General features: G+C 45.4%; 1 protein-coding gene across 7 annotated transcripts; it reads left to right on the forward strand.

The window, feature by feature from the left end:
- The first annotated feature begins 254 nt into the window (after positions 1 to 254).
- ADNP (activity dependent neuroprotector homeobox) lies at positions 255 to 22,825 on the forward strand. 7 transcript variants are annotated; one of them, XM_017735113.1, is made up of 8 exons: positions 255 to 456; positions 3,622 to 3,744; positions 8,471 to 8,628; positions 9,931 to 9,976; positions 11,103 to 11,409; positions 15,610 to 15,722; positions 16,767 to 16,859; positions 18,706 to 22,825. In XM_017735113.1, the coding sequence occupies exons 4-8, from the start codon at positions 9,938 to 9,940 to the stop codon at positions 21,832 to 21,834; spliced, it is 3,681 nt and encodes a 1,226-aa protein (XP_017590602.1). In that variant the 5' UTR covers positions 255 to 456; positions 3,622 to 3,744; positions 8,471 to 8,628; positions 9,931 to 9,937; the 3' UTR covers positions 21,835 to 22,825. The 7 variants fall into 7 exon arrangements, with proteins under 7 accessions (XP_017590602.1, XP_017590608.1, XP_017590598.1 ...); XM_017735119.1 differs by having other exon boundaries at positions 8,474 to 8,628; XM_017735109.1 differs by lacking the exon at positions 3,622 to 3,744.
- The last annotated feature ends 743 nt before the right edge of the window (positions 22,826 to 23,568 follow it).

Genomic DNA, 23,568 nt, shown 5'->3' on the forward strand with positions numbered 1-23,568 from the left:
GCTGTCCCAGCTCTGGGCACGTGGCTGCAGCCCCCAGCCCACGGTGTGGGGCGAGCCTCGAGGGGCTTTGTCTGGGACCGCAGGGCAGAGCCCCCGTAACTGGGCGCTTCCAGGTGTTGATGGTCGTTGTTTGTTGGGTGTATTGAAGCCGTTTGGTAGGTGTCAAAGTGGTTTGCATTCCTTGTAGAGATATTCCCCTTTTTCTTAAGTTTGTTTTTTTTCCTAGCTGTGTTTTTATTTATTTTTGGTGCTATTTTCTATTTCTGTTTGGAGGTGTGAGGTAACGGAGGCAGAGGATTCCCGCCTGTCAGGGTAGCGTGGACCGACCTTAGCTGGCTGCTGTGCAGCTCAGCCCTGTGTGCCCCAGCAGTGCTCCCTTCTGCAGGGTCTCCTACTCGGGAAAACTTTCACTTCAGGACTCTGGAAACTCATAATCACAAGTTGTCATCCTTCTAGGTGAGAAAGATCAGTCTGCTTAAGAAACAGAAAAGCCTTTTTCTGCTTTTAATAACAAACCAAAGCAAAGCTTGGTTCCTTTGCAGATGTGCAGTTGCAGATGTTGGGCAGTAATTTGATATCAGCAGATGGACATCTACCATGATTTGTGCTGAAATCTTAAAAGAGACAACTGAGGAAGAAGAATACTGTTGTTAAGAGAATTGCACCAGATGCTGATGGGTTGTAACATAATGGTTACCTTTTCTGAAGATTATTGAAGCAAATACTTCCAGCTTCATTCTGAATAGAGATGTCCTTTCTGACATACAACAAGTAACTTGTTCTCCAGAAGTGATACTAAGCTGACTGGTTTTGTACTATTTTTTGGTGGTTAGCTCCCTTTTGCTCAAATTAGTATTATTTCTTAGTTAGCATTCAAGAGTGATTTTTTGGTATCCAACAGACATGAGATGCTCCCAGGGGACATCTCTGAGATCACTGAAAACTGATATAGTTTTAGTGCCCCATTACTAAAAAGAATTTTTTTTGTTTTGAATTGAAGCGATGGTCTATCAGACAGGTTTGTAGAAGGCATCTCTGTAGGTTACCACTATTTTTGCTTCAGGGTATATTGTCATGAAAAGCCTGTAAGTTCACTTGTGTTAGGCTTTGGGAGGGAGATGCTGTTGGATGTGCAGGAGATGAGGAGAGTGAAAGGTGACTCGTTTGCCTGTAGATGAGACAGACAAGTGTCACAGTTAGGAATGAAAAGTCTTCACAGGAGAGGAACTTCTTGACTGTTTTGGAAAGTTCATGCCCTGCAGTGTTAAGCATCAGCTGCACAAACACAGCACCCAGGAAGGTGTGTGTGCTCTTCAGGCTGAGAGGAAGAACTTGATGAGTTCTCCCTGTGTGTAGGGCAGAAGTTCCCAGTGGTCAGAAGATGCCCATTAGCATTTCAGAAGTGCTCGCTGTCACTGAGACAGTGGTCCCTGGTACTGCCACAGTGTGTGGGTTAAGCTGTGACAGTGTGAAGTCTCATTTGTGGGGTGCTGCCCAGACTCCCTGTGCGGATCCTGAGCTTGCTGTGAGCTGTAGGACACGTGTTCTGGGGCAGGTGAGTCGTGCTGCTCACACACTCTAGGGTGAATAATGGGTGATTATTCCCAGCCCAGCTTTACCACTCAGTAATAACATAAATACTGAAAGTAAACATTGACGTTTATAGTAGAATTCCTGGAATACGGAAACATATCAGAATCTTATCAGTAGTCATAAGTCATACAGTCCAAATGTATATTTTATAGCTGTTTATTAAGATGGCAGCTGATTTGACTGATGCAAAGAAAGAAATTGAAACAAGTGATTTTATGGAAGCAAAGATGGTGCTTCTGGGTTAATGTGTTTCTTTTGAGGTGGCTGTAAATAAGATTTAGCAGCTTAATAGGAAATGTATTGGGGTGGTTTTTTTTGGGTTTTGTTTTCAGAAAGGGAAAGTCATCTTTGCTCCACTACTTGAGATGTTTAAGGGAGACAAAATTCCATTGGGAATGAACAAAGCAGTATCAGATTTGAGGAGGACCAGTCTAAAGACTGTAGGAGAGCTGCCAGGAGATGCAGAGAACAGCTCTGGGGCTGCAACTGCTCAGCTGCTCAGTGTGTTGTTTCACAAGTGCCATTGGAGCTGCTCTCTCTGCATGGGCAAAACTGGGGGATTTTAAAAAATCGTTAGTTCAGCTGAGTTTGTATATTAATAATGCTACATTTAGTGGGATTATTTTCTTTAAGATGCATGCAACATGCTTGTTTAAAAAGGCAACAGCTGACTATGCTGGCCTGCATCTAAACAAGCATCACACGATTTTTTTTTTTGTTATATTGAGTGAAGATCTGCTCTGTGCCTAGATTTGTATACATAGAGAGCAAGAGAGAGTATGGTTCCTATGAACATAATCATAACAGGCTAATTTTTAATGTGGAGATAGTCCTGCTTATATAAATAAATTGTTGATAGAGGTGTGTTTCTTGGTAGTGTAAGAGATGGAGATGACAATGAAAAGTGCTGCTCTGAGTCTCTTTGCATTGGAAGAAAAAGAACCCTTGCTGATGTTAATTTAGTTTTACTAAAAATAAATCCTATACCTGCAGTATATGTGGAAGGTTTGTTTTGCCTCACCTGACACATTTGGGAAGAATGCCCTTGCTTTCCTAGGCAGGATGGCCAAATTGGCCTGTTCCTTTTGAGCTCTCAGGAAGAAGTTAGATCTGGTTTAAAACTCAAATGGGTGTTTCAGATTTGAATAAAGGCTTCTTCAAGAGGGTGTAACTCCTGTTTATCTACCTGAGGGCCATGTGCCTCAAGGCAAGAACTGCACTGTTCAGAGCTTCACTGCAGCTCTGGTGTCAAAAAGCAAACAGGAGCTTGTATTTAGTGTCTCTCATTTCACTGTAGTGCTCTTGAATGTGAATGACAGTTGATGGTTTGGAGTAAGAATGGAGTAAATACCATTTTTTCTGCAGTGAGTCACTTTGAGTTACCACCATTTATATCCTTACTGTATTTTTTTTTTTTTTTTTTTTTTTATGGGGGTTTGGCATTAAAGACTGTTTAGATGAAAACTGACAGTGGTTGTTGAGTCCAAAGCCTTGTGTTTGCCTTGTGGACACATCACACCTGCAGATGTATGCAGGTCATGTAGCAAAAACCTTTCATTTAGGATGTACTTCTCAAGTATTATCTGAAACTATTTACAAAAAACAAAAATAAAGCAACTGTGTGAGCAGCTGTTCCCTGAGGGAGCACTCCAACTCCTCCAGTCCTGCAGTGGAGGAAAGGGCCTGCTCTCAAGCCTGCCTTCACTGTTGGCTGTTTCTTCTGTGCCCCAGCTCCTTTCCCCTCTCCCAGGTCTCAGCCAATACTTTCTTTCACCCTGTTCTCCCTCTTCTGTGCATTGATTTCTGATGGGACTCTGGATCTCAGTTTTTTGTGCTTTTGCTGCCCCTGGGCCAAGGAAGATGTTGGTGATGCAGCTTCATAGCAGCAACAGTAAGGGGACAAAATGGCTCTGGAAATCTAAGTGGGCAAGATAGTGGTCTTAAAATACTTTTTTTTCACCTAAATAGTCAAACTCAAGTTTGTAATCTTCTTTTTTGTTTTGTTTCCCCATTGTTGCTACTATGAAGCCCTTTGCCTATTGAAGGTTCCTGAGGCAGATGGAAGACAGCAGTAGCTGAGGTGGACTAACGCTGGATTGTAGGCAGGGATTGGAACCCTTGGGAGCTATGCTTAGACAGAGAGGGAGAGAGGTAAGAAGTGTGCAGTGGTAAGACTGATTTGAAGCTCTTGTTTACAGCCTTTCCCCCGTGTTGTAATGGCAGCGTTTGTGCCTGGCGTATGTGAAGTGTAAGGCAAGGGAAAACAACCAGCACCAGCCTCCTTCAGTGCCTATTTTTACCCTCGGAAAACTCAGATGCAGCCAGTTGGCGAGATCCCTCCAGTATCTGATGGATCTGCTGTCTGAGACAGCATGGATTGGCGGGGCTTTGGATGAGCTGGGCAAAGTATTCGTGTGCTCTTTTGTGTGCTGGTTTGTGCTGCCCCTCGCATGCAGCCCTGCCTTTGGCTGCTGAGGGCACAGCAGGGCTGCTCTGCACTCTGGGTGTGAATACCTGACTATGTCTGTGTGTGTGTGTGAGAGCTGCCAGGGCAGGGCTGGAGCTGCTTCCCCGGGGCTTGGCCCGGGCCCAGCACCGCTGTTTGGGTGAGGGAAGGAGCTGCTCTGCCCCAAACCACTCCTCTGGCTGCATCAGGGCTCTGCTCTGGCTGTTGACATAGTGCTGATGTCAGGAAACATGACACAGAGGGCAGGGGACCGTTTTCACTTGCAGTCTAATCTGGTTGCAGTTTCCCAGTCGGTGTAATCCAATCATAAATTACATGTATGTTGATTATTTGCTTTGTTCTTGCACATTTCACAGTGTCTACTGTGCTGCTTTGTTTAATTACACAAATGTTTTTTGTGAGCTTTGGATTGAAAATTTTAAGATGATTCTTGATTAAATTTAAATGGTAACTGCTCATTCATTAAACGTGCTTCTATTTCCAAAATTATTTTTATTCTGGGATTGTTCATGCTTAGGTACAATCTAGATGAGGATTATTTTGGAATTGTAGAGCATATTCATGCAGCCTTTTTTCCTGATCACTGAAGTGTGGATATCATGGTGTAAGCAAATAATATCCTTTGTGCTTCAATGATCTCCAGTCTCAATTTCAAATTTCTGCAAGATGTGCAGGCTTTATTGCATTTCACACCAAAATCTTTTAGAAATAGCCCTGAACAAGCCTGGCTCTCACACTGAGGATGTGTATTGAATATTGATTTGACTGCCCATGTTGTGTGCATATAAACATTTATCTGTGGAGGTCTTGAACAGTCACAAAAGATATTCTCTAAGATGGCAGGAGGTGTGCAAGCCTAATTCTTGAGCTGTGAGTGCCTCTAATTCAGGATTTCCTATGCCCTAGAGAATGGACATGATTTCAAAGTGCTTTTCAGAATGCAGTAGAGGTTGCCAGAGTTGATGTGGCCTTTATCAAGTCTGTTGAAAAGATCCCTCAGAAAACATTCAACTTCAGCTACCAGCATTCTTTAACATACTTCAGCCTACATCATCAGAATCAGAAAACCCACCAGGAGTTCCCAGAAGAGCCTAGGGAAGCAGATTGTTCATCAGAACAGAAATAAAGAGTTGTGGTTCCCAGAGCAATCAAAATTTGACCCTTTTATATCTCACACTGGGGTGTAGAGATGCCACAGTGCCCAGGACTCTTCCTACTGAACCGAAGTTGATGAGGAAACAGTTAATTCCCGCTCAGTTTTGCAGTGAGTGTCCACACCCACCAGATGGAGCTTCGGGCTCCAGTGGAAAATTCCAGAAATTGAGCAAGAATGAGAAGTGTGTGAATTACTTAGGAGATCTTTCTGCTGGACTGCAGAAGGTGGTTTTTTAGCCTTTAAATAAGAATGAATGGAGACTGAGGCATTTCAGCCTTACTGATTGCTTTCACTACAACTGCCTTCCATAGTTCTTCCTCTGATGGGAAGTTGGGAGTTCTTAGTGCGAGAGTCACCAAGCTGAGCTTAGACAGCAAGCCCAAACAAAAATGTATAAACCAGAGTTTCATAAGCCTTTGCTGAAAATTGCCTGCAACCACTGAAACAGCAAGTTAAAAGTTTTTAGCCTCAGAATTTCCTCCCAAGGATAAGGTGGGGTTTTTTTAGTACCACGTTTTAGATGGACTTCTCTCCTGAGGCCATGCTTGTGTAGGATGTTCTGAGAAGTGGTGTGAAATGGTCCTTTTGTTTTGACACACAGCTTGAAACTGGTTTTGGAAGTTGCTGATCTAATCTCTGAAGTGGTTTCTAATATTTTTTAAATCCTTGGCTTTTTGACAAAGGGGCTGTTAACAAATTGCCTGTTTGCCTGTGAGGGAGAGCTGGAGTGTGTCTTGTGCACAGTGTGGCTCAGGTCTTCCAGTGCTTTGTCCAGGTGGCATCTTGTAGTTGAGGATTTCCTTCAGTTTGATAATCTCAGTTTTAAAACTGAGGTTTTCAGAGAGTGTAATTGAGGGTTTGTGTTGATTCCTCTTTCATGTGCCCAGTCCTGTTTTGGATACAGACCTGAGCGGAAGAGCTGGGGCTCACTCAGTGCAGGTGCTGGCTCTGCACCCCAAATTCCCACTGGAGCCGAGCTGTGGGCAGCTGAAGGACCACACTGCTCCTGGGCAGGAGCTTCCTGCTGCAGGGGGCTCAGGGGACAGGCTGAGGAGGTGCTCTCAGTTGGAAATGTCGTGTTACAAAACAGGCTCCCTCCAGGATTATAGCGGATTGGAAAAGGAGCCCTCGGTTGTCTGGCATTTCTGATGTGCTGCTAAACTGCAAATCTCATTACCTTCGCAGGAGTGTGGGTGCACAGCCCTCGGAAAAGTAGGCCAGAAATGCTTAAATAAGGAGGAGAGGGAAGAGTCCAAGGGAAGAAAGTGAAAATGCTCAGTGTCAGCCAGAGAGAGGTGTGTTGGAATAGACTCTTCAGTCACTCAGTACAGGGAGGAGAGAGAGTTAATTGCAACTCCTACTTTCAAGGAAGTTTTCAGTAGTTTCTGTTCTCCCAAATTCTCTCTTCTCCCTGATACTTCTACTCCTTTTTTGTCTCATTTGCTCACTCTTCCCTGAGATATCCTTGTGCTTCCTGGCTATCATTGCTCCTTGCTCAGATGTCCTGGAATTGTCAGGTCCCAGGGACAGGCCATCACTGTCCTCATGTGAATATAGAGTATTCTACACCATCACATCACAGAGCATCATTTAACCTGCATACACTGAGAGGCAGCTTTTCTGTTGCTGTGGGAACCACAGGTTCATTTTCTTGCATATTTTCCCTGTATTTTAAGATATTTCACTCAGTGTTGCGCTACCAGCCTTCTCTAGAAATCTGTGGTCATGGCTGGCTGTTAGAGCATGCTATGAAATGCACTTCACTCGGCAAATTATTAAAAGTTGCCTTGCTTCAAAAGCAGTTGGAATAGGGAAATAAAAAGCACAGTATCGAGAAACCAGCTCTTGTTTGATCTCGCCCAGGAACACAGAGCTGCTGCCATCTCTGATGTATGATCCTGTGTTGGGCTGTTAGGTATAAACCAGTAACTTCTTCAGCTTGAAATGCTGGCAGAATACTGGCCAAAATCAAAGGAATTTGGATGACATAAAGTAAGAAGCATGCCATATGCTTGGGGATCCTTGTCAGCAGCACAGCACAGGGAAATGCTACTCAGTGTTTGGGAGACCCAGCATGGGATGAAGTACTTCCCTGAGCTCAGTATCATCAGCCTGATGCAGTAATTGCTGCTGATCTGCTCTCAAGGCTGATGGGTCCTCACCCAGAAGTGTGTTTGCTGCAGGGAGGACTCCCTGGGAGAGAGTTCATTTGGACTTGCTAGATACACAGGGACACAAGTCTGCCTTCTAGTCAGAAAATGATCCAGTGTAAAACAAAATAACCCATCATCCATCCTTGCATGGCTGAAGGTGTGGGTGATGGTCTTGTTAAAGCAGATGCGACATTCCAGCATTCAGTTTTGCCACCATGTGAAGTACTTCAAGAATGCTGTCTTTTTAATTTCTTAAAATGTTGTAGTGTCTTATGTTGGAAGTGTACTTGCCAAAGAAAAGCACTCTGTACTTCAAGCTGTGGATGTTCTGTGTGAATAATCAAGAGATTAAAATCTAACAATTTATATGGCCGTATTCCCTGGCAGAGAAATTACTAATGACTCAACAAGTTTTGCTTTTATAAACTTTAAATTTGGTTGTTTCAGATTTCATGGTTCTAATGTTACGTTTTGTGTTTCCAGTCTGTGCAAGACTGACTTTCTGTCCATGGGTGATGTGAGTCCAAGAGAGATCAATCTGCCAACAGAAGTGTGATCATTTACATGCCATTCCCCCAAACTTCCCATCCTCTGCCAGTTTTAATCTGAGTGCTTCGCAGAGGAATGTGTGTCCTCAGGGCTGTGGCTGAAGGCCATGTCACCTGTTTGATGTCCCATTGTCATGTAAGGTGGGACCTGTTTGCATGGGAACCTCCCAGGAAGTGTCCAAGGGTGGTACCCAGTGTCCCTCAGGGGTCCCCAGGTGCAGCTGTGCTGGTGCTGACAGCTCCTGTGAGGTGCACACTGAGGGTGAGCCACAGCACTCCAGAGGGTAGATGGAGTGTGAGGAGGAGCACCCCCAGCCTCTGTACTGCTGGGCTTCTGAACTGGGTAACGGAGCTGCAATCCGAGCACTGAAGCGTTCCTCAGGCAGCATCCCCGGCACAGTCGGTTGTTGAAGCACAAACCTGCTCAGACTCGCTGCAGCACAGCTGCCCTGCAGCCCTGGCAGAGGCGCGGGGCTGGGGTTTGTACTTATCAATCTGAGACTGCCCTTACCACATCTCTTATCTCTTGTCTCTCCCACTTTGTTTTGTCCAGCAGGATATGAGCCTTCCTCTGTGCCCGGGCTTTGGGCTCCCCCAGGGGGTGTAGCAGAACCCTGAGGGGGGCATTCTGCAAGGAGAATTGGCTTTGGAGGCTTGTGCATGAAACTTGTCCAATGAGTCTGAGACGCCCAAGCACCATTCATTTTGGAGGTAAATGCCTCATCAGAAGTACTGGGGAGATGGGGAGGAGTTAAGATTTTCATTGGCAAAGTATGGGCAAAAAGTAGTTGAAAGGATAGTTTTGACTGTTTACTTCTGAGGTTTGGACATTTTGAACTTAAAGGAACACCAACTTGGACTCTAGAAAAATTGAGGGGCTGGGGGGCTTTGGATTACATCACCCTGGCAGCTTCACTGCAGCTTAATTGGCCTCCTGGTTTAAAATTTTCCTTCTTCCGTTGGTTTAAAACAAAAAAAAAAGTTTTTAAAAAAAGAGGTGAAGGCAAAAGCTGGTTTAGACTGCAGGAGAGATGACTCTGGACTGCTAAACAAGCTGGGGGAAACCCTCTGACTTGGGATAGGGAAGTTCAGAGATCTACAATTTAAGTTGGATGTCCCTTTAAGTTATTCCTTGGAATATGACATGACTTATTTGAATCTCAAGTGAAATGTTTAATTTTGGAAATTCAGCTGAAATGTTCTTTACTACAGTATTTTCTATCATTTGTCTATAAACTGCTCTGTCAAAGTGGGCTGTGTAAAGGGATGGAGGGAAGAATCCTGTGAAAAGATAACATCAAAGTGGGGGAAAACCCCCAACCACAAACCAAACAAAAACAAATGAAAGAAAATATAACAATGACAGATTGAAATGTCGGTACTTGCCTTGGGTGGGGGAAGGAGGGAGAATCGTTTGCATGATGTGTTTCACTTCCAATTTACTTAATGCTATTGTTATTGAAATTGAACCAGGTTACTGATAAAATTGTAACGATAATGTACATTTAAAAAGTTAATGAGTTAAGTTTGCTCTAGTAAACAGCAGTAATGTCCTGGCACCCAGCCCACAGAGAACTGAAACTATGGTACAGATTTGCACTGTCTGGGTTGCACTGAGGATGCTGATCCTGGGTTCCCGTTGCTTTTTGAATTTAATGCCAGCTGTTACTGAGAAATATTTAATACCCCAACCCAGGCTGTCTGGTAGAGAGTTACCCTTTTAATGAAGTAATTTTTACCATAATTTGAATTTTATGTACTAATGTATTACCAAACTGCATGAATTTTTCTGATCATGGTGTTTGACTCTGCTGCAGCCCTTCCCTTTTAGCATTATTATGGGTATTAAGAAATTTGGGGTTGAATTATTGGAATGAAAGCCATGGGATCATGATACAGACCTAACAAAGGCAATGGACCAGAGTAGAGCATTTAAGTGTGTGGGGTGGGTTGTATTGTAAGGGAAAGGAACAGCTTTTAGAATAAGGGTTTGAAACATTGCTTTTTCTGTAGGAAAAAGATGGAGTATTGCATGCTGGGAACAAGTGCTTTCCATAAGGTAGCTAAATTTTAAAAGTACATTTGTTTCATTTTGTTTTAGGCTTTGCTTAAGTATTGTAATCTAGTAATTTTGTCCTTTCTGCAGTTTTCATTTTGATTAGACCTCTGCAACTCTCTTCAAAACTTAACAAAAACCCAACCAAAAAACTCAAACCTGGTCCACAACTGCAGTTTGCCATTTCTGAAACATTGCTCAGTGTGTACAGAAAAATATTTAAAGGTTATCAATATTGGTATAAATTCTTCCATGATTTCAAAATTGCAGGTACTATCACTGTTACATTTGAAGATGTGAATGTGTTGGGTGACTACAGAGAAATGACCAAAAGTAAAAACAATTTGTTAAATGTAGTCTCCACTGACACCTCTTTAGAACCAAAAAGCCCCAAGCCTCAAAACACCAGCCCCAAGAAGCCCCCACTCCTCAGGAATGCTGTCAGCAGAAACTCCAAGTAAATAGTCTCATTTTTTTCCCTTTGTTCCTGTGAATAGCAAGACATAACACACGGAGGAAGTCTGGGTAGATGAGTCAGGACTTATTTCATTAACTGCAGTTAAATGTTTTGGCCAGGTTTCCCCAGGAAACAAAGCTTACACAATTTTTCAGATTGTGGCTTGTCTCCTAATCCCCCCTCCCTCCTCCCAGCCAAGAGAAAAGGGAGCCATTTTCACTCAAATTGGGTGGACATGGAGGTCTGGAAAGAAAAATGAGCACCTTTAAGTTGGATTAAATGTATCTCCAGGAAGAGAGGAGCCAGGTTTGAAGGTCCCCAAGTTCCCTTCCCAACTCTGTCCACAGCCTGTTCCTTCAGCGGGAGCAGCAGTGCCAAGGGGCTGCCAAAGGCTCTGGGGGAGCAGGAGCTGCAGGGAGGGGACAGAAATGCCACTGCTCAGGCTGGGGCTCCTGGGGACTCCCGGGGTCACTGCCCAGTGCTGCTGAGGCAGCCCCTGGAGCTGGCCCAGCCTGGCCTTACCCAGCTTGCAGCGAGCCCTGGCTCAGGAGGGAAGAGGCGGAGAGGGCATTGCCTTGACTGAGTGTGTGAAGTGTTGAGCGCCAAATGAGGTGTTGTGCCTGACTGAGTGTGTGTATAGTGCATTATTCCATGGATACGATATTATTGCAGGTACAGCAGCAGCTCATGATGCCCCGTAAAGCTTTTCTTTCCCAGAAAGAAAAGCAGGCTCGTGCCAGGGAAAGGGATATGTTAAAAAAGAGGAGGAGGCGACAAGACTATCTCAAAAGAAGCGTGGAGCCGCAGAAAAATACAGAAACAATAAAATGGCACAGGGATGATGAGAAGAGGAGAGAAAATGAGCAAGTTAAGGACAAAGATATCAAGAAGCGGTGGAGACAGGATGAGAGAGAGCGACGAAAGAATGTGGACGCAATGAATTGGCACAGGGAAGAGGAGAAGAGGGAAAATGAGCGAGGTAAGGACCAAGAAGGCCAAGAACCAGCAAAGAAAGGAGGAGAGGGGGAAAGAGCACGGAAAGGATGGACCTTGTGAAGCAGCAGAGGATGATGAGGGGGAGAGGGGAAAACAGAGAGGAAGAGCAGTTGTGTTTTATAAGCATGCACAGAAATAACAGTAAATAGTACCTTTTAGTTTAGAATTGATAGAAAATCTGCTTTAATGAACAAGAGTTCTTACACTGCTGATTATTTTAATAAGGTAAGATTGAGCTGAGTATGTCTGTGAACTCACAGTCACGATGGCACAGAACAGGCTGGGTTTGCACCTTGCTTATACAATTGTCTGTTTTGCACACTTGTTCATACCTAATGCTTTGTTCAGGACTGTAGTTGGTAATTCGGGTTGTCAGATCACCAAAAAATTCAGGTTTTCTCAGTCTTCATAATAGGAATAAATGAGAGCATTAGGAAAGGAAGGGTCAACCTCATGTGCTCATAAGAGAAGGTAAAACTGATGCTTTATTTCATTCTTTTTAATAATGTTCCTAAGAGGGTTGTAATCGCATCCACAGTTTTATTCTGAGGTCAGTTACTTAGCAGAAGTTGAATGGAAGTGTAAATTTCATGGAACGCTTTTAAGAAACATTCAGCTCAAGAGATAAAAAGAAGAAATGAGAAGACATTAAGAAGAAATTCTTCCCTGTGAGGCCCTGACAGAGGCATCCCAGAGCAGCTGTGGCTGCCCCATCCCTGGAAGTGTCCAGGGCCGGGTTGGACGGGGCTTGGAGCAACCTGGGATAGTGGAAGGTGTCCCTGTCCATGGCAGGGGTGGAACTGGATGGGCTTTAATGTCCCTTCCCACCCAGGCCATCCCATGATGATCCTATGAAGAAATTACCTTAGTGCAGAAGGGGTAGGTGGAGTGGCCTCTGTGAAGAGCCCTGGGGTCCCTGGCCAAGTCGTACAGGTCTGGGGTGCCTGAACAAGATAAAATGCTCTGGGGGCTAGGGGGGTTAGTTTACAGCTTTTGGGGATTCCATGGTGGGTTTTCATTTGCCATTTCCCAGTGATGCTGTCCCCAGACCGTGCTGAGTGCAGACTCCTGCTCAGTGCAGTGCTCAGGGTCCCCCATGTTCTGTGCCTGCTGGTCGTGGGAGGCTTCCCTGGCAGTGGGCAGGACATGGTGACATTTCCAGTTAAGCATAAAGAGAATAAAACCTAGAGTAGATTTGCTGGGAAACTAGACTGGTGCTGTCGTGGTTCTTTTGCACAGCAGGATCTTCCTCCATATTATTTCTTTAGGTCTTTATTTCTGGTTGAAAACCATTGTTTTACTCTGTAGCCTGTGACAGTAGAAATCCTTTGTGCTTGGTTGTACTGTAGCAAAGCTGAGACGTGAACCAAGCACAGGGACCACCCTGAATAATGTCCAGACATGAAAGTAACACAATAGGGCACATTTGGAATATTGGCTGAAGATTTCAGTAGAGAGAAAAAGGCTGTGTTGGTGTGAAGCTGGTGCACCTTTCCCAGAGTCACAACAGCCTTGTTCCCTGTGGGTGCTTTGAAGCTGCACGTGGGAAGATTCCCCATTTCCTGGGTCAGAGCAGGAACTGCACAACACCTTTTACCTGGGGCATCAAAGGGGGGGTCCTGACCAGGGCCAAAGTACAAAAGACCCATTGGAGAATTAAGATTTCAGTTACACTAAAATAGAAACAGCTTTTGCAGTGTAGAGATGGGTGCAAGCTTTCTGTCCTTTATCCCCTCTGATGATTTGACTGCTGTGGGGCTTTGGTGTTTCTCCCTCTGTCTCTGAGGGCACACCTTCTGTGGGGTCAGAGTGCAGTGCTGGGGGTGAGATCAGAGGGAGGGCTCTTTGCACCGGCACAGGAATGTGGTGAAGAAAACATTCACTGTTGCAAATGCGAAACAGAAACTTTGATGGTGGTTCTTCTAAGTTAGTAATCTTTTGCTCTTTCATAGCTTGTCTTTTCTGCTTGCATTTGGCTACTGAATTGTTCTTGGAGTCAATACCTGGCTGTGGACAAGACCTTTATGCTGGGAACTGCACAGAGCAAAGGAAGGTTCCAGATATTGCTCACAGTCACTGTGCTTCCTTTGCCATTCCTTTGTGACTGGAGCAAGTCAGACAGTTTGTGTATACACACACTGGAGATGAGGGAGATCTTCGGATCTGCCTTCTGAGGCACCTGAAGATCCTACCTGGATATTTCTAGTCAGGGTGTTGTTGGGGTTGGTTTTAAACAGTGGTTTATTCATTCCACCCAGCGCTTCAGTGTGGATCGATGTGGTCAGAGATACTCCAGGTGTCTTCCCTTAAACATCAGCTTTTGGTCAGATAAAGGATGCCTCATTTCCAGACCAGCATTAATGCCTTGATGATGATTTGAGAGGCTGCTTAATCCCAACTGCTTTAATGTCCTGATCCAAGGAGGTGCCAGCAGAGTGATGTTTACATTACAATTGAAGTTACTTGCTGTAAATAGAAATGGATGGAGATGCTAAAAGCTTTTGTTGTGGTCACAGACTGTAATAATATCAGGCTCTCCACTCACTATGATTAAATAGTCAGACATTTCCTAAATAAAATTAACTGTATTTGCTTAAGGATGAAGGGTTTTGTTACGATTAGGTGACTTGCATTCAGCTATCCAGCAGAACTTGTAAAGGAAGGTTGATGTTAAAAGGTGACATTTAAAAGTTCAGGTTTCGTGTGAAGATCTAACTCTGTCTTCTGTTGTGATGGGTGGTGATAAGAACATCCAGGGAATTTCTTGTCTTTAAAATTTGACTGAGGCAGGCAAAGAGCAGAGACAAAAAGAAGCTGCAGATAGACCAGAGGTGTTGTTTCTAGGCAGTTGTAAATAATTGGTTTTCTTGGAGTTTCTATATATCATGATACCTGTGGCATGTTCAGCTGTATTAGACACAGGAATTAAGAGAAAGCATCTGATTCCTTTGGTGAAGAAGTTCATGGGCATTTTGAAATCAGCTGTTTGATATCAAGCAGTATTTTGAGACTTGTGGCTGACCCAAGTGTACAAGTGGTCAGTGCCTAAAGACAAGCTCTGCACGGACTCTGGCTGTGTCATGAGACCAAAAATGCTTTTGTTTGCAAGCACAGGGGTTCATTCTTGGGTTTCAAAGAAAGCAGCCCAGCTTGCCAGGAGCTTTAATGTGCACTGTGTTCATGCACTGCTCTTTCTGCAGTTCCTATTAATCCCCCCGGAATAACATTTCTGATGATCTCCTTGGATTTGAAATTCACTTGAAAATATTAATTCAAATCCTGAACATACTTGACTGAGCTGCTTCACTGCATTTTTTCTGGAAAACGGAAAAATGGGATCATGCAGCGACTGGAGGCATTTCTGAAGCAGTGAAATGACCCTTCATTTCTTTAAAAGGCACCTGGCTTGATTTAGGTTGTATGACACATGGTTTTTACAGTAGAGCTGAGGATGGATGGAGTGTCAGAACAGAGCAGTTCATGAGCTGGGCAGCCCCAGCCAGGCCCAGTGGAACTGTGGGCACTGATGGGAGGGAGGCTGACAGTTCCCAGGGACACTGAGAGGTTTAAGCCATCTCTTGTACTTTTCCCAGTGGTTTCTCTCTCTGGAGGGATCTGACCAAGCTTTCAGGTTCCCTCTTCCTAGGAGAATGTTTGCTAAACAGCTTCAGCCAGTTGAAGCTCTTGAGTACAGTAAAGGGAGGAAACAGCATTAATTTCTTACCCTGTCTTCAGGAGAATACAAGAAGCATCTTTGTCACTGAAGAGACACTGTGAAATCTCTTACAAGATGGACACAAACCTTGAAGCTCAGCTTGCCAGTTTTCAAATCAGTTAGGATACATTGCACAGGAGAGAATTGAGTTCTGAAGTATTTCACTGTAGGGGTTTGTAAAGACAGACACTCTAAATAAATTAAAAGTTTTTTCCAGAGGCAGCCCACTGCTCCTGCAATAGTTGTTCCAGCAGTTTGTTGCCTTTTTAGAAGTGCCCTCTGCAGCCTCATGGGCAGCCTCAGCAAGGAACAAGCCAGAGAATGTGGCAGTGTGCTAGGGAATGGTACAGCTCTGATACCTGTTCTGTGGGGAAATGAGGCAGGCATTTACTGATAATTAAAAGTGCAGCACTATCAGACAAAACACATTTGACTGAAACCTTTTCTCTTACTCTTCTTTTTCAATAGAAACTATGTTCCAACTTCCTGTCAACAACCTTGGCAGTTTAAGAAAGGCCCGGAAAACTGTGAAAAAAATTCTTAGTGACATTGGTTTGGAATACTGTAAAGAACATATAGAAGTAAGTATGGCACCTCCAAGGGTTAGAGCTAAAATGCTGCAGAGTTAGGGGGACAGTGAGGTATTTCTGTATGCCATGATTTATTTTTAGACCTGTTTAGATTCCACACAAAGTAGGAATTAATTAGAAACCTGAGATATAATGTACCTGTAAACATTTCTAGAAATATTAGTGGCTACTGAACATCCAGGAATGCTGCAAGAACCAGGAGTGGTGTGGGATACTGGGGCAGAAATGAGTCTGAGGTTTTCAGGAAGTGTTTGTGCTGCATCAGGTCCTGAAGTTACAGAATCACCTCTGTGCCTGGGTCAGTTCCTACAAGGGAAGGGTGTTTGTGCTGCTCTTCTGGACAAACTTCATCTCTGTGGCTTTGCATGTTCTTTCAGTGTCTCTTTAAAGAGCATTTAAGTGAGATGTGTAAGAAAGAAATGCCAGTCCTTCCTGCTTGCAGAATTCGTGGAGCAAGTCTCACATTTAAGGGGAGAATTCTGAACTGGGACAATGTTACTTGCAGTATTCATTTCAGTGGAGTCCTTATGTGCTGCTGACTTCATGCCAAAGGTGAAATGCCAAAGAAATGCTTCATAAGATAATTTTTTTAATAAGAATTGGGTGTCTTGGACATCACACATGTCCAACTTTAAAAGCTTCCTGTGTGAAATTAATTAAAAGCCAAACAAAACAAATACCACACCACCACCCCCCAACAAAGCAGCCAAAAATCCCCCAAACCCACACATCAGTTTGGGAATGTTTTTCTCCAGGATTGCTTTTTGGAATGAGATGAGTTTGTAACTACATTGTTGGGTTGGTCAGGAGGATGAGTGGTGAAGGTGTTCTACAGGTGTTTTGTGATGTGGAGAATATTGAGAGCTCTACCCCTCCCAGGAGGTGCCCCCCAAACTCCCCCACTGCCTCGAGTGATGGTCTCTGCCTTGGCCAGCAGCACTTGGGAGGATGCAGGGGTGCTCAGGAATTGCTTAAGGGAGCCCTTGGGCCTTGGTTCTGACTCTCTGTCCTCTCTTCCCATCTTCCCTTCTCCAGGATTTTAAGCAGTTTGAACCTAATGACTTTTATTTGAAAAACACTACATGGGAGGATGTGGGACTGTGGGACCCATCGCTTACAAAAAACCAGGTTGGTAAGAGTTTCAGTTGACACTGAGGCTGGAGATGGGTTGTGCTGAAGGGCATTTCACAGACATTGCCAAGAGCTTTTCCTGCAGTTTTCCTCATGGATTTTCATGTGTTGGCAGCTCAAGGGACAGCAAAAAGCTATGTGCTTTTTTCTTTGCTTTGTTAAGTTGTTCCTGATCAGGAGCCTGGCTGGCCAATACTGCAGAGCTGGTGGGTCCTTGTTCAAGTCTGCACATTAGGAGCCCATTCCCACCTGTTCCTAAGCCTAGCACAATTCCACTGGCCCTCTGGCCAAAGGAGCAACAACTTTATACAGCTGGCAATGAGTCTTTTGCCTTTCCTGAAATGTTTTATTCCTGGTTTCCATCCCTTCCAAAGCCGTTTTCACTGGACACGTCTCTGTGCTCAGTGCAGGGTCACTGTCCATGCAGCCCTGGGTCCCACAGGCTGTGTCCCACATCTGCTTTGGGCATTCTAGTTCTGCACAGCAGCTCAGTGATACTGGAAGTTCTGCCATTGAGATGTTTCTTAGCCAGTAATAAAGGAATTTTGAGTTGAGCCAGCAGTGGAGGGAGGAAATGATGCTGTTGGTTCAAGCAAGTGGTGTGGGCTGCAGCAGCCTCTCCTGGAGCTGCAGGACAGAGTCACCACAGCAGTGACAGGTCAGAAACCTCTCTACAAAGGAATCCCTCTGTGAGCACCTCAGAGCTCTTAGAGGAAACTGGGACCTGTCCTGTGGTGGATTCCTAGTGTTAATCTGAAAATGACCCTTTAGTACTGTCTTGCGTAAAACACACTGATGTCCCTTTTTCCAGGTAACCCAGAATAAAAACTGGAGTATAAAAGGAGGCAGCTCTTGGTTGGTTGGGGCCAGTCTCCAGCCCACCAGGTGTGTGAGGCTTCAGCAGGTGGCCAGAACAGATATTCCAGATTCCTTCTGCGGAGGGAGAGTGCAGTTCTCCAGCTCCCTCACCTGTGACCTGTGTGCAGCTCGGTGCACAGGACTTGTTCTGACGCTCAGGAGAAATCTCTGTAACTCTGAATTCCATGTGTTACCCCACCTGAAGTGCCAGGTTGCTTGTGGCTGTCCCCAAGGCCAGTGGACTTCAGACTGTGCTATAGCAGTTGACAAGAGCTGCATTGGCACTGTGTTAAATGGTACAAAAGCTGCAGGCAAACTGCAAGGGTGGGATTCTCAAATTCCTTTTTCTTCCTCATTCAAGATTGGTTTAAGAATCAGGTTTATGCTTTGATCACAAGGAAGAGGCTTGGTGGCTTTAAGGGCTTGTGTAGCCTGTGTCTTGGTAAGCTTAAATCCTTTTGTTCCCCCAAAATAAGTTTGGAATTCCATCTTTGCTATTAAAGTGTATAATGGATAAAGACACTGAAATGGCTCAAGTTATAGATCCATCTTACATCTCTAAAGTTTGGCAGATTTAGGTGGGCAGTATCTAATCTGGATACAGTCTCATTTCCTTAAACAATCCTGCTTGGCTTTCCCCCAGAAAGGAGCTTACAGGGACCTTTTCTTGCAGCTCAGCTGCAGGGAGGAGGCTTTTTGTGATTGATAGGGACAGACACTTCTGACTCAGCCTCACCTGCCGAGGCCATGGTTAAACCTTGAGGGACCCCTTGGCACTCACCACATCATGTGTATGTTCATGTGATCAGCTTCTTAGGGCCTGATCTGCAGGCCAGAACTGGGAGAGAAGTGAATTGAAGGTTTGAGACAGTAGCAGGGAGTCTCATGAGTATTGTTTAGAAAATCTGCATAGAGAATATCATGGGTGTTAATTTGCTGAGAAGCGCTGTTGAATATTTAGTCTGTGCTCTGTTCTCTGTTCAAGGACTATCGGACAAAGCCCTTTTGCTGCAGTGCATGTCCCTTCTCCTCGAAGTTCTTTTCAGCCTACAAAAGCCACTTCCGGAATGTTCACAGCGAAGACTTTGAGAACAGGATCCTGCTCAACTGCCCCTACTGTACCTTCAACGCGGACAAAAAGACTTTGGAAACGCACATTAAAATATTCCACGCTCCCAATGCCAATACACCGAGTGGAGGCATCAGCACTTTCAAAGATAAAAACAAACACGAGAGCCTTAAACCCAAGCAGGCTGACAGTGTGGAACAAGCTGTTTATTACTGTAAGAAGTGCACTTACCGTGACCCGCTCTACGAAATCGTTCGAAAGCACATTTACAGGGAACATTTTCAGCACGTTGCTGCTCCTTACATAGCCAAGGGAGGCGAAAAGTCCCTCAATGGTGCAGTTCCATTGAGCTCCAGTGCCCGAGAGGAGGGGGGTATCCACTGCAAACGATGCCTTTTCATGCCGAAATCCTACGAAGCTTTAGTCCAGCACGTGATCGAAGACCACGAACGGATCGGATACCAGGTCACGGCAATGATAGGTCACACTAACGTGGTGGTTCCAAGATCTAAACCTCTGATGCTAATAGCTCCCAAACCCCAGGATAAAAAGCCTATGGGACTCCCTCAGAGGATGGGTGCCCTCTCTGCTGGCAGTGTCCGCTCACTCTCGTCACAGCAGATGATGAACAGACTCACTATACCAAAGCCCACGTTAAATTCTGCAGGAGTCAATATGATGTCAAATGTTCACCTACAGCAGAACAACTACGGGGTCAAATCAGTACCCCCCAGTTACGTCGGTCAGCCAGGGGGGAGGCTCAGCCTCAGTGGCAATGCACCTGTTTCTCTTTCCCAGCAATCACAAAGCATGAAACAGTTTTCAGCAAGTGGCAATGGAAGGCCTTACACTCTGGGAGGGGAGCAGAGGTCCCAGGCCTCAGCCAGGTACTCACTGCAGTCTGCCAACTCCTCCTCGCTGTCATCAGCGCAGCTCAAACAGGCATCGCTGTCACAGTCCCAGGCAGCATCCAGAGCTCTGGGTCAGTCTGGCTCCAAATCCCCCGTGGCCGCTACAGGTCCTTCCACTGTCAACACCTCGTCCACACAGAAGTGGAAAATCTGTACAATCTGCAACGAGCTGTTCCCCGAAAACGTGTACAGTGTCCACTTTGAGAAGGAGCACAAGGCTGAAAAGGTGCCTGCAGTGGCCAACTACATCATGAAAATCCATAACTTCACAAGCAAATGTCTCTACTGTAACCGCTACCTGCCCACGGACACGCTGCTCAATCACATGCTGATCCACGGGCTGTCCTGCCCCTACTGCCGCTCCACCTTCAACGATGTGGAGAAGATGGCCGCCCATATGCGCATGGTGCACGTGGATGAGGAGATGGGACCTAAAACTGACTCCACCCTGACCTTTGATTTGACATTGCAGCAGGGCAGCCACACGAACATACACCTCCTTGTCACCACCTACAACTTGCGGGATGCTCCTGCCGAATCTGTAGCTTACCACGCTCAGAACACCCCCCCGGTTCCACCAAAACCACAGCCCAAAATCCAGGAGAAATCTGATGTACCAGTCAAAAGTTCTCCACAAGCAGCAGTGCCCTACAAAAAAGATGTGGGGAAAACTCTGTGTCCTCTGTGCTTTTCAATCCTAAAAGGCCCCATCTCTGATGCCCTGGCACATCACCTCCGGGAGAGGCACCAGGTGATTCAGACGGTTCACCCTGTGGAGAAGAAGCTGACCTACAAGTGCATCCACTGCCTGGGCGTGTACACGAGCAACATGACGGCCTCCACCATAACGCTGCACCTGGTGCACTGCAGGGGCGTGGGCAAGACCCAGAACGGGCAGGACAAAGGGACATCGTCCCGGCTGGGCCAGTCCCCAGCAGCAGCGCCCGTGAAACGCACCTACGAACACATGGAGTTCCCCTTGATGAAGAAGAGGAAGATGGACGATGATGACTCCCCCTCTGCCTTTGAGGAGAAGCCTGAAGAACCCGTAGTTCTAGCACTGGACCCCAAGGGTCACGAAGATGATTCATACGAAGCCAGGAAAACATTTCTTACAAAATATTTCAATAAGCAGCCCTACCCCACTCGGAGAGAGATTGAAAAGCTGGCGGCCAGTTTGTGGCTCTGGAAATCTGATATCGCATCTCACTTTAGCAACAAAAGGAAGAAATGTGTTAGGGATTGTGAAAAATACAAACCCGGGGTGCTGCTGGGCTTCAACATGAAAGAGCTGAACAAAGTCAAACATGAGATGGATTTTGATGCTGAATGGCTGTTTGAAAACCATGACGAGAAGAATTCCAGAGTCAATGTCAGTAAGACTGTTGATAAAAAAATCAACTTAGAAAAAGACAATGACAGTTCCTCAGACAGCTATGAAAACCTAGAAGAGGAGTACAACGAGAGCCAAAGTCCCTTCGGCCAGCGCGTCTCTGACATGGGTGGAAAACCCTCGTCCGACAGCACAGTGCAGAATCCCGAGGACAGCATAGCCAAGGAAATCATGGAGGAAAACGCGTTACAGTCTCCAGAGAAGGCTGATCAAAAACAAGAGGAAAGCTCTAAATACAAAGAGATGATTTCTGCTGAAGAGCCAACAAAACTGGTAGGTGATGTTTCAGACAGTGAAGGGGATCAGGATGACCAGGATGATGCAGTGGAATGGAAAGATGGAGCTTCCCAGTCTGAAAGCGGGCCTGGTTCCCAGCAGGTTTCAGATTTTGAAGATAATGCATTGGAAGTAAAACCAGAAGTGTGGACAGATGAATCTTCTCAAAGTGAAGATGCTGGGAGCAGTAAACCCCCTGTGGAGGCCAAGGGGGGTGGATCTGAAAGTGATGAAGAACAGTCAAAGTGGAAGAATCGTTCCTATGGAAAAGTAGAAGGGTTTTGGTCCAAGGACCAGTCACAATGGAAAAATGCCTCCGAGCTGGAGGAGAGCCTGGCCAGCGAGCAGATGGAGTGGCAGAGCAGCACAATGGACAGCGAGGACGGCGAGGGCTTCGGGGCCGTGGGGGCCGAGCCCATGCACGGCAGCCTGCCCGGGGTGGAGCTCAGCAGCCAGCAGGCGTGAGCGGCTCTGCCCGCGCGGCACTGCCAGGGCACTGCTCCACTGCCAGCTGCTCCTGCCCCGCGGGCACCGCCTGGCATGGGGGCCGCTGCTGCCTGGGCTCCTGTACAGATCTGCTGGCCCAGGGGCTGGGGAGTTCCTGCTGGGATGAGCACAGTAACTTAATGTGAAAATGGATGCGCTGGTGGCTCCAGAATGCACACAGAGAAACGCAGAGGATTATTTTATCTGCATTTTCAACCCTCCTTTCACCTTGTCCATGTTGAGTTGTGTCTTTCCAAGAGGCCCCTCTCCGGTAGCGCCGTGCCAGCGACCCGGTGCCCTGTATAGCAGACTCTGGGGAAATGGAGTTTTCATGTATCATTCTGAATAGTTGAAATGTATATTTGTACAGTCTTTTAGACCTATTCAAGTGAAGCTTATGGAACTGTTCTTGTGTACCCATCATAGATCTGTTTCTCTTTTTTAGTGTTGCCCTGCTGTGTAATAAATGCTGTACCTAGTTTCCCTAGCAAAGCTTGAGACTGCTCTAGTATCAATTTTGACAAACTTAGTTTTTGCACATAACCTTGTACAATCTCCAGCCAGAGGCCAGCAACATAAAAATATATCTGGGCTCTGTTGTATTATAGAATTTTCTTGTTCTGAATATCCTTGACATGACAACTGATGACAAACATATTTCAGAGCCATTTTCTGAAATCTTTTAAGCTAAAAAAGAAAAATCACATGCAAGAAACAAGTTTGCAGCTACTAATTTTGACACCTTTTAGATCTGTATAAAAGTGTATTGTGTTGAAGCAGCACACTGAGACAAAGTGCTGGGTTTAGATATTTAGTTTTATCTTTAGTTAACACCACCAAGGTGTTGTATTCATTTATACCATCTAATATATACACACTGTTGTAGTATGTATAATTTTGTGATCTTTATTTCCCTTTGTATTCTTCATTTAAGCATCTAAATAAATTGCTGTATTGTGCTTAATGTAAATATTTGCTTTATTATATGCTAATGCTACATTCCTTCCTGGTAAATCCCACCTCACTATATTCAGTTCCTTCTTTTTTGCCTTTGTTTTTCCAAATGCACTCGAGCCCTGCTGGGGCCTCTCTGTTTAGTACTTACTGAATACTTATCTCCTTCAAGGTTATTGAAAATTTACAGAATAACTTGGGCTGAAATGTGTTGCTCCTGTTCAGTGCTGTAGGAACAGAGTTATAAATAGCATTGTACTGGTTTGCCTGTTCTGCATCCTGGGGAAACAAGGTCTGTGAATTCCTCAATGAACCGAGATCTGCTTTTACCTGGAAGACCCTTCTGTGTGTGTCTGGAGCACTGGGCCTGAGGGCCAGAAGGGCAGTGCTGTGGAGCAGTGACCATTCCCACATGGAGGAGCACAGGCCTGGGCCGGCAGGGAAGGTAAAGTTATTGAAACACCAGAAAAACTGAAACTGAGTTTGTTAAAAGCTGTGATTGGTGTGGGGAGGCCAGGCCTGCAGTGTGGCCCCTGTGCAGGGAGCTGCCAGCTGAGCCAGCCCCCTGAGGAGGGGACTCTGATGTGAGAGAACAAAACTGTTCTTCAGTACAGTGCGGGTTGGATTTAAGCACAGCTCATAAATGCAAGTGCCTGCTGTTTAATACTGTACCAGAACTAAACTGACCTTTGAAACTTCCCCCGATGCTCTGAAGGAGGAGGTTATTCTGAGTGGTCCAACATTTTGCACAGCAAAACC

The sequence above is a fragment of the Corvus brachyrhynchos genome, unplaced genomic scaffold (genome assembly GCF_000691975.1).
Source record: "Corvus brachyrhynchos isolate BGI_N302 unplaced genomic scaffold, ASM69197v1 scaffold10, whole genome shotgun sequence".
In the NCBI taxonomy this organism is placed as follows: Eukaryota; Metazoa; Chordata; class Aves; order Passeriformes; family Corvidae; genus Corvus; species Corvus brachyrhynchos.

Bases quoted from the DNA above. Each gene is read 5' to 3' on its own strand.
- ADNP (XM_017735113.1), top strand. From the start codon at position 9,938: ATGGAGTATTGCATGCTGGGAACAAGTGCTTTCCATAAG. The intron at 15,723-16,766 runs GTAAGTATGGCA...TCCCTTCTCCAG, and splicing joins ACTGTAAAGAACATATAGAA to GATTTTAAGCAGTTTGAACC. The intron at 16,860-18,705 runs GTTGGTAAGAGT...TCTCTGTTCAAG, and splicing joins CATCGCTTACAAAAAACCAG to GACTATCGGACAAAGCCCTT.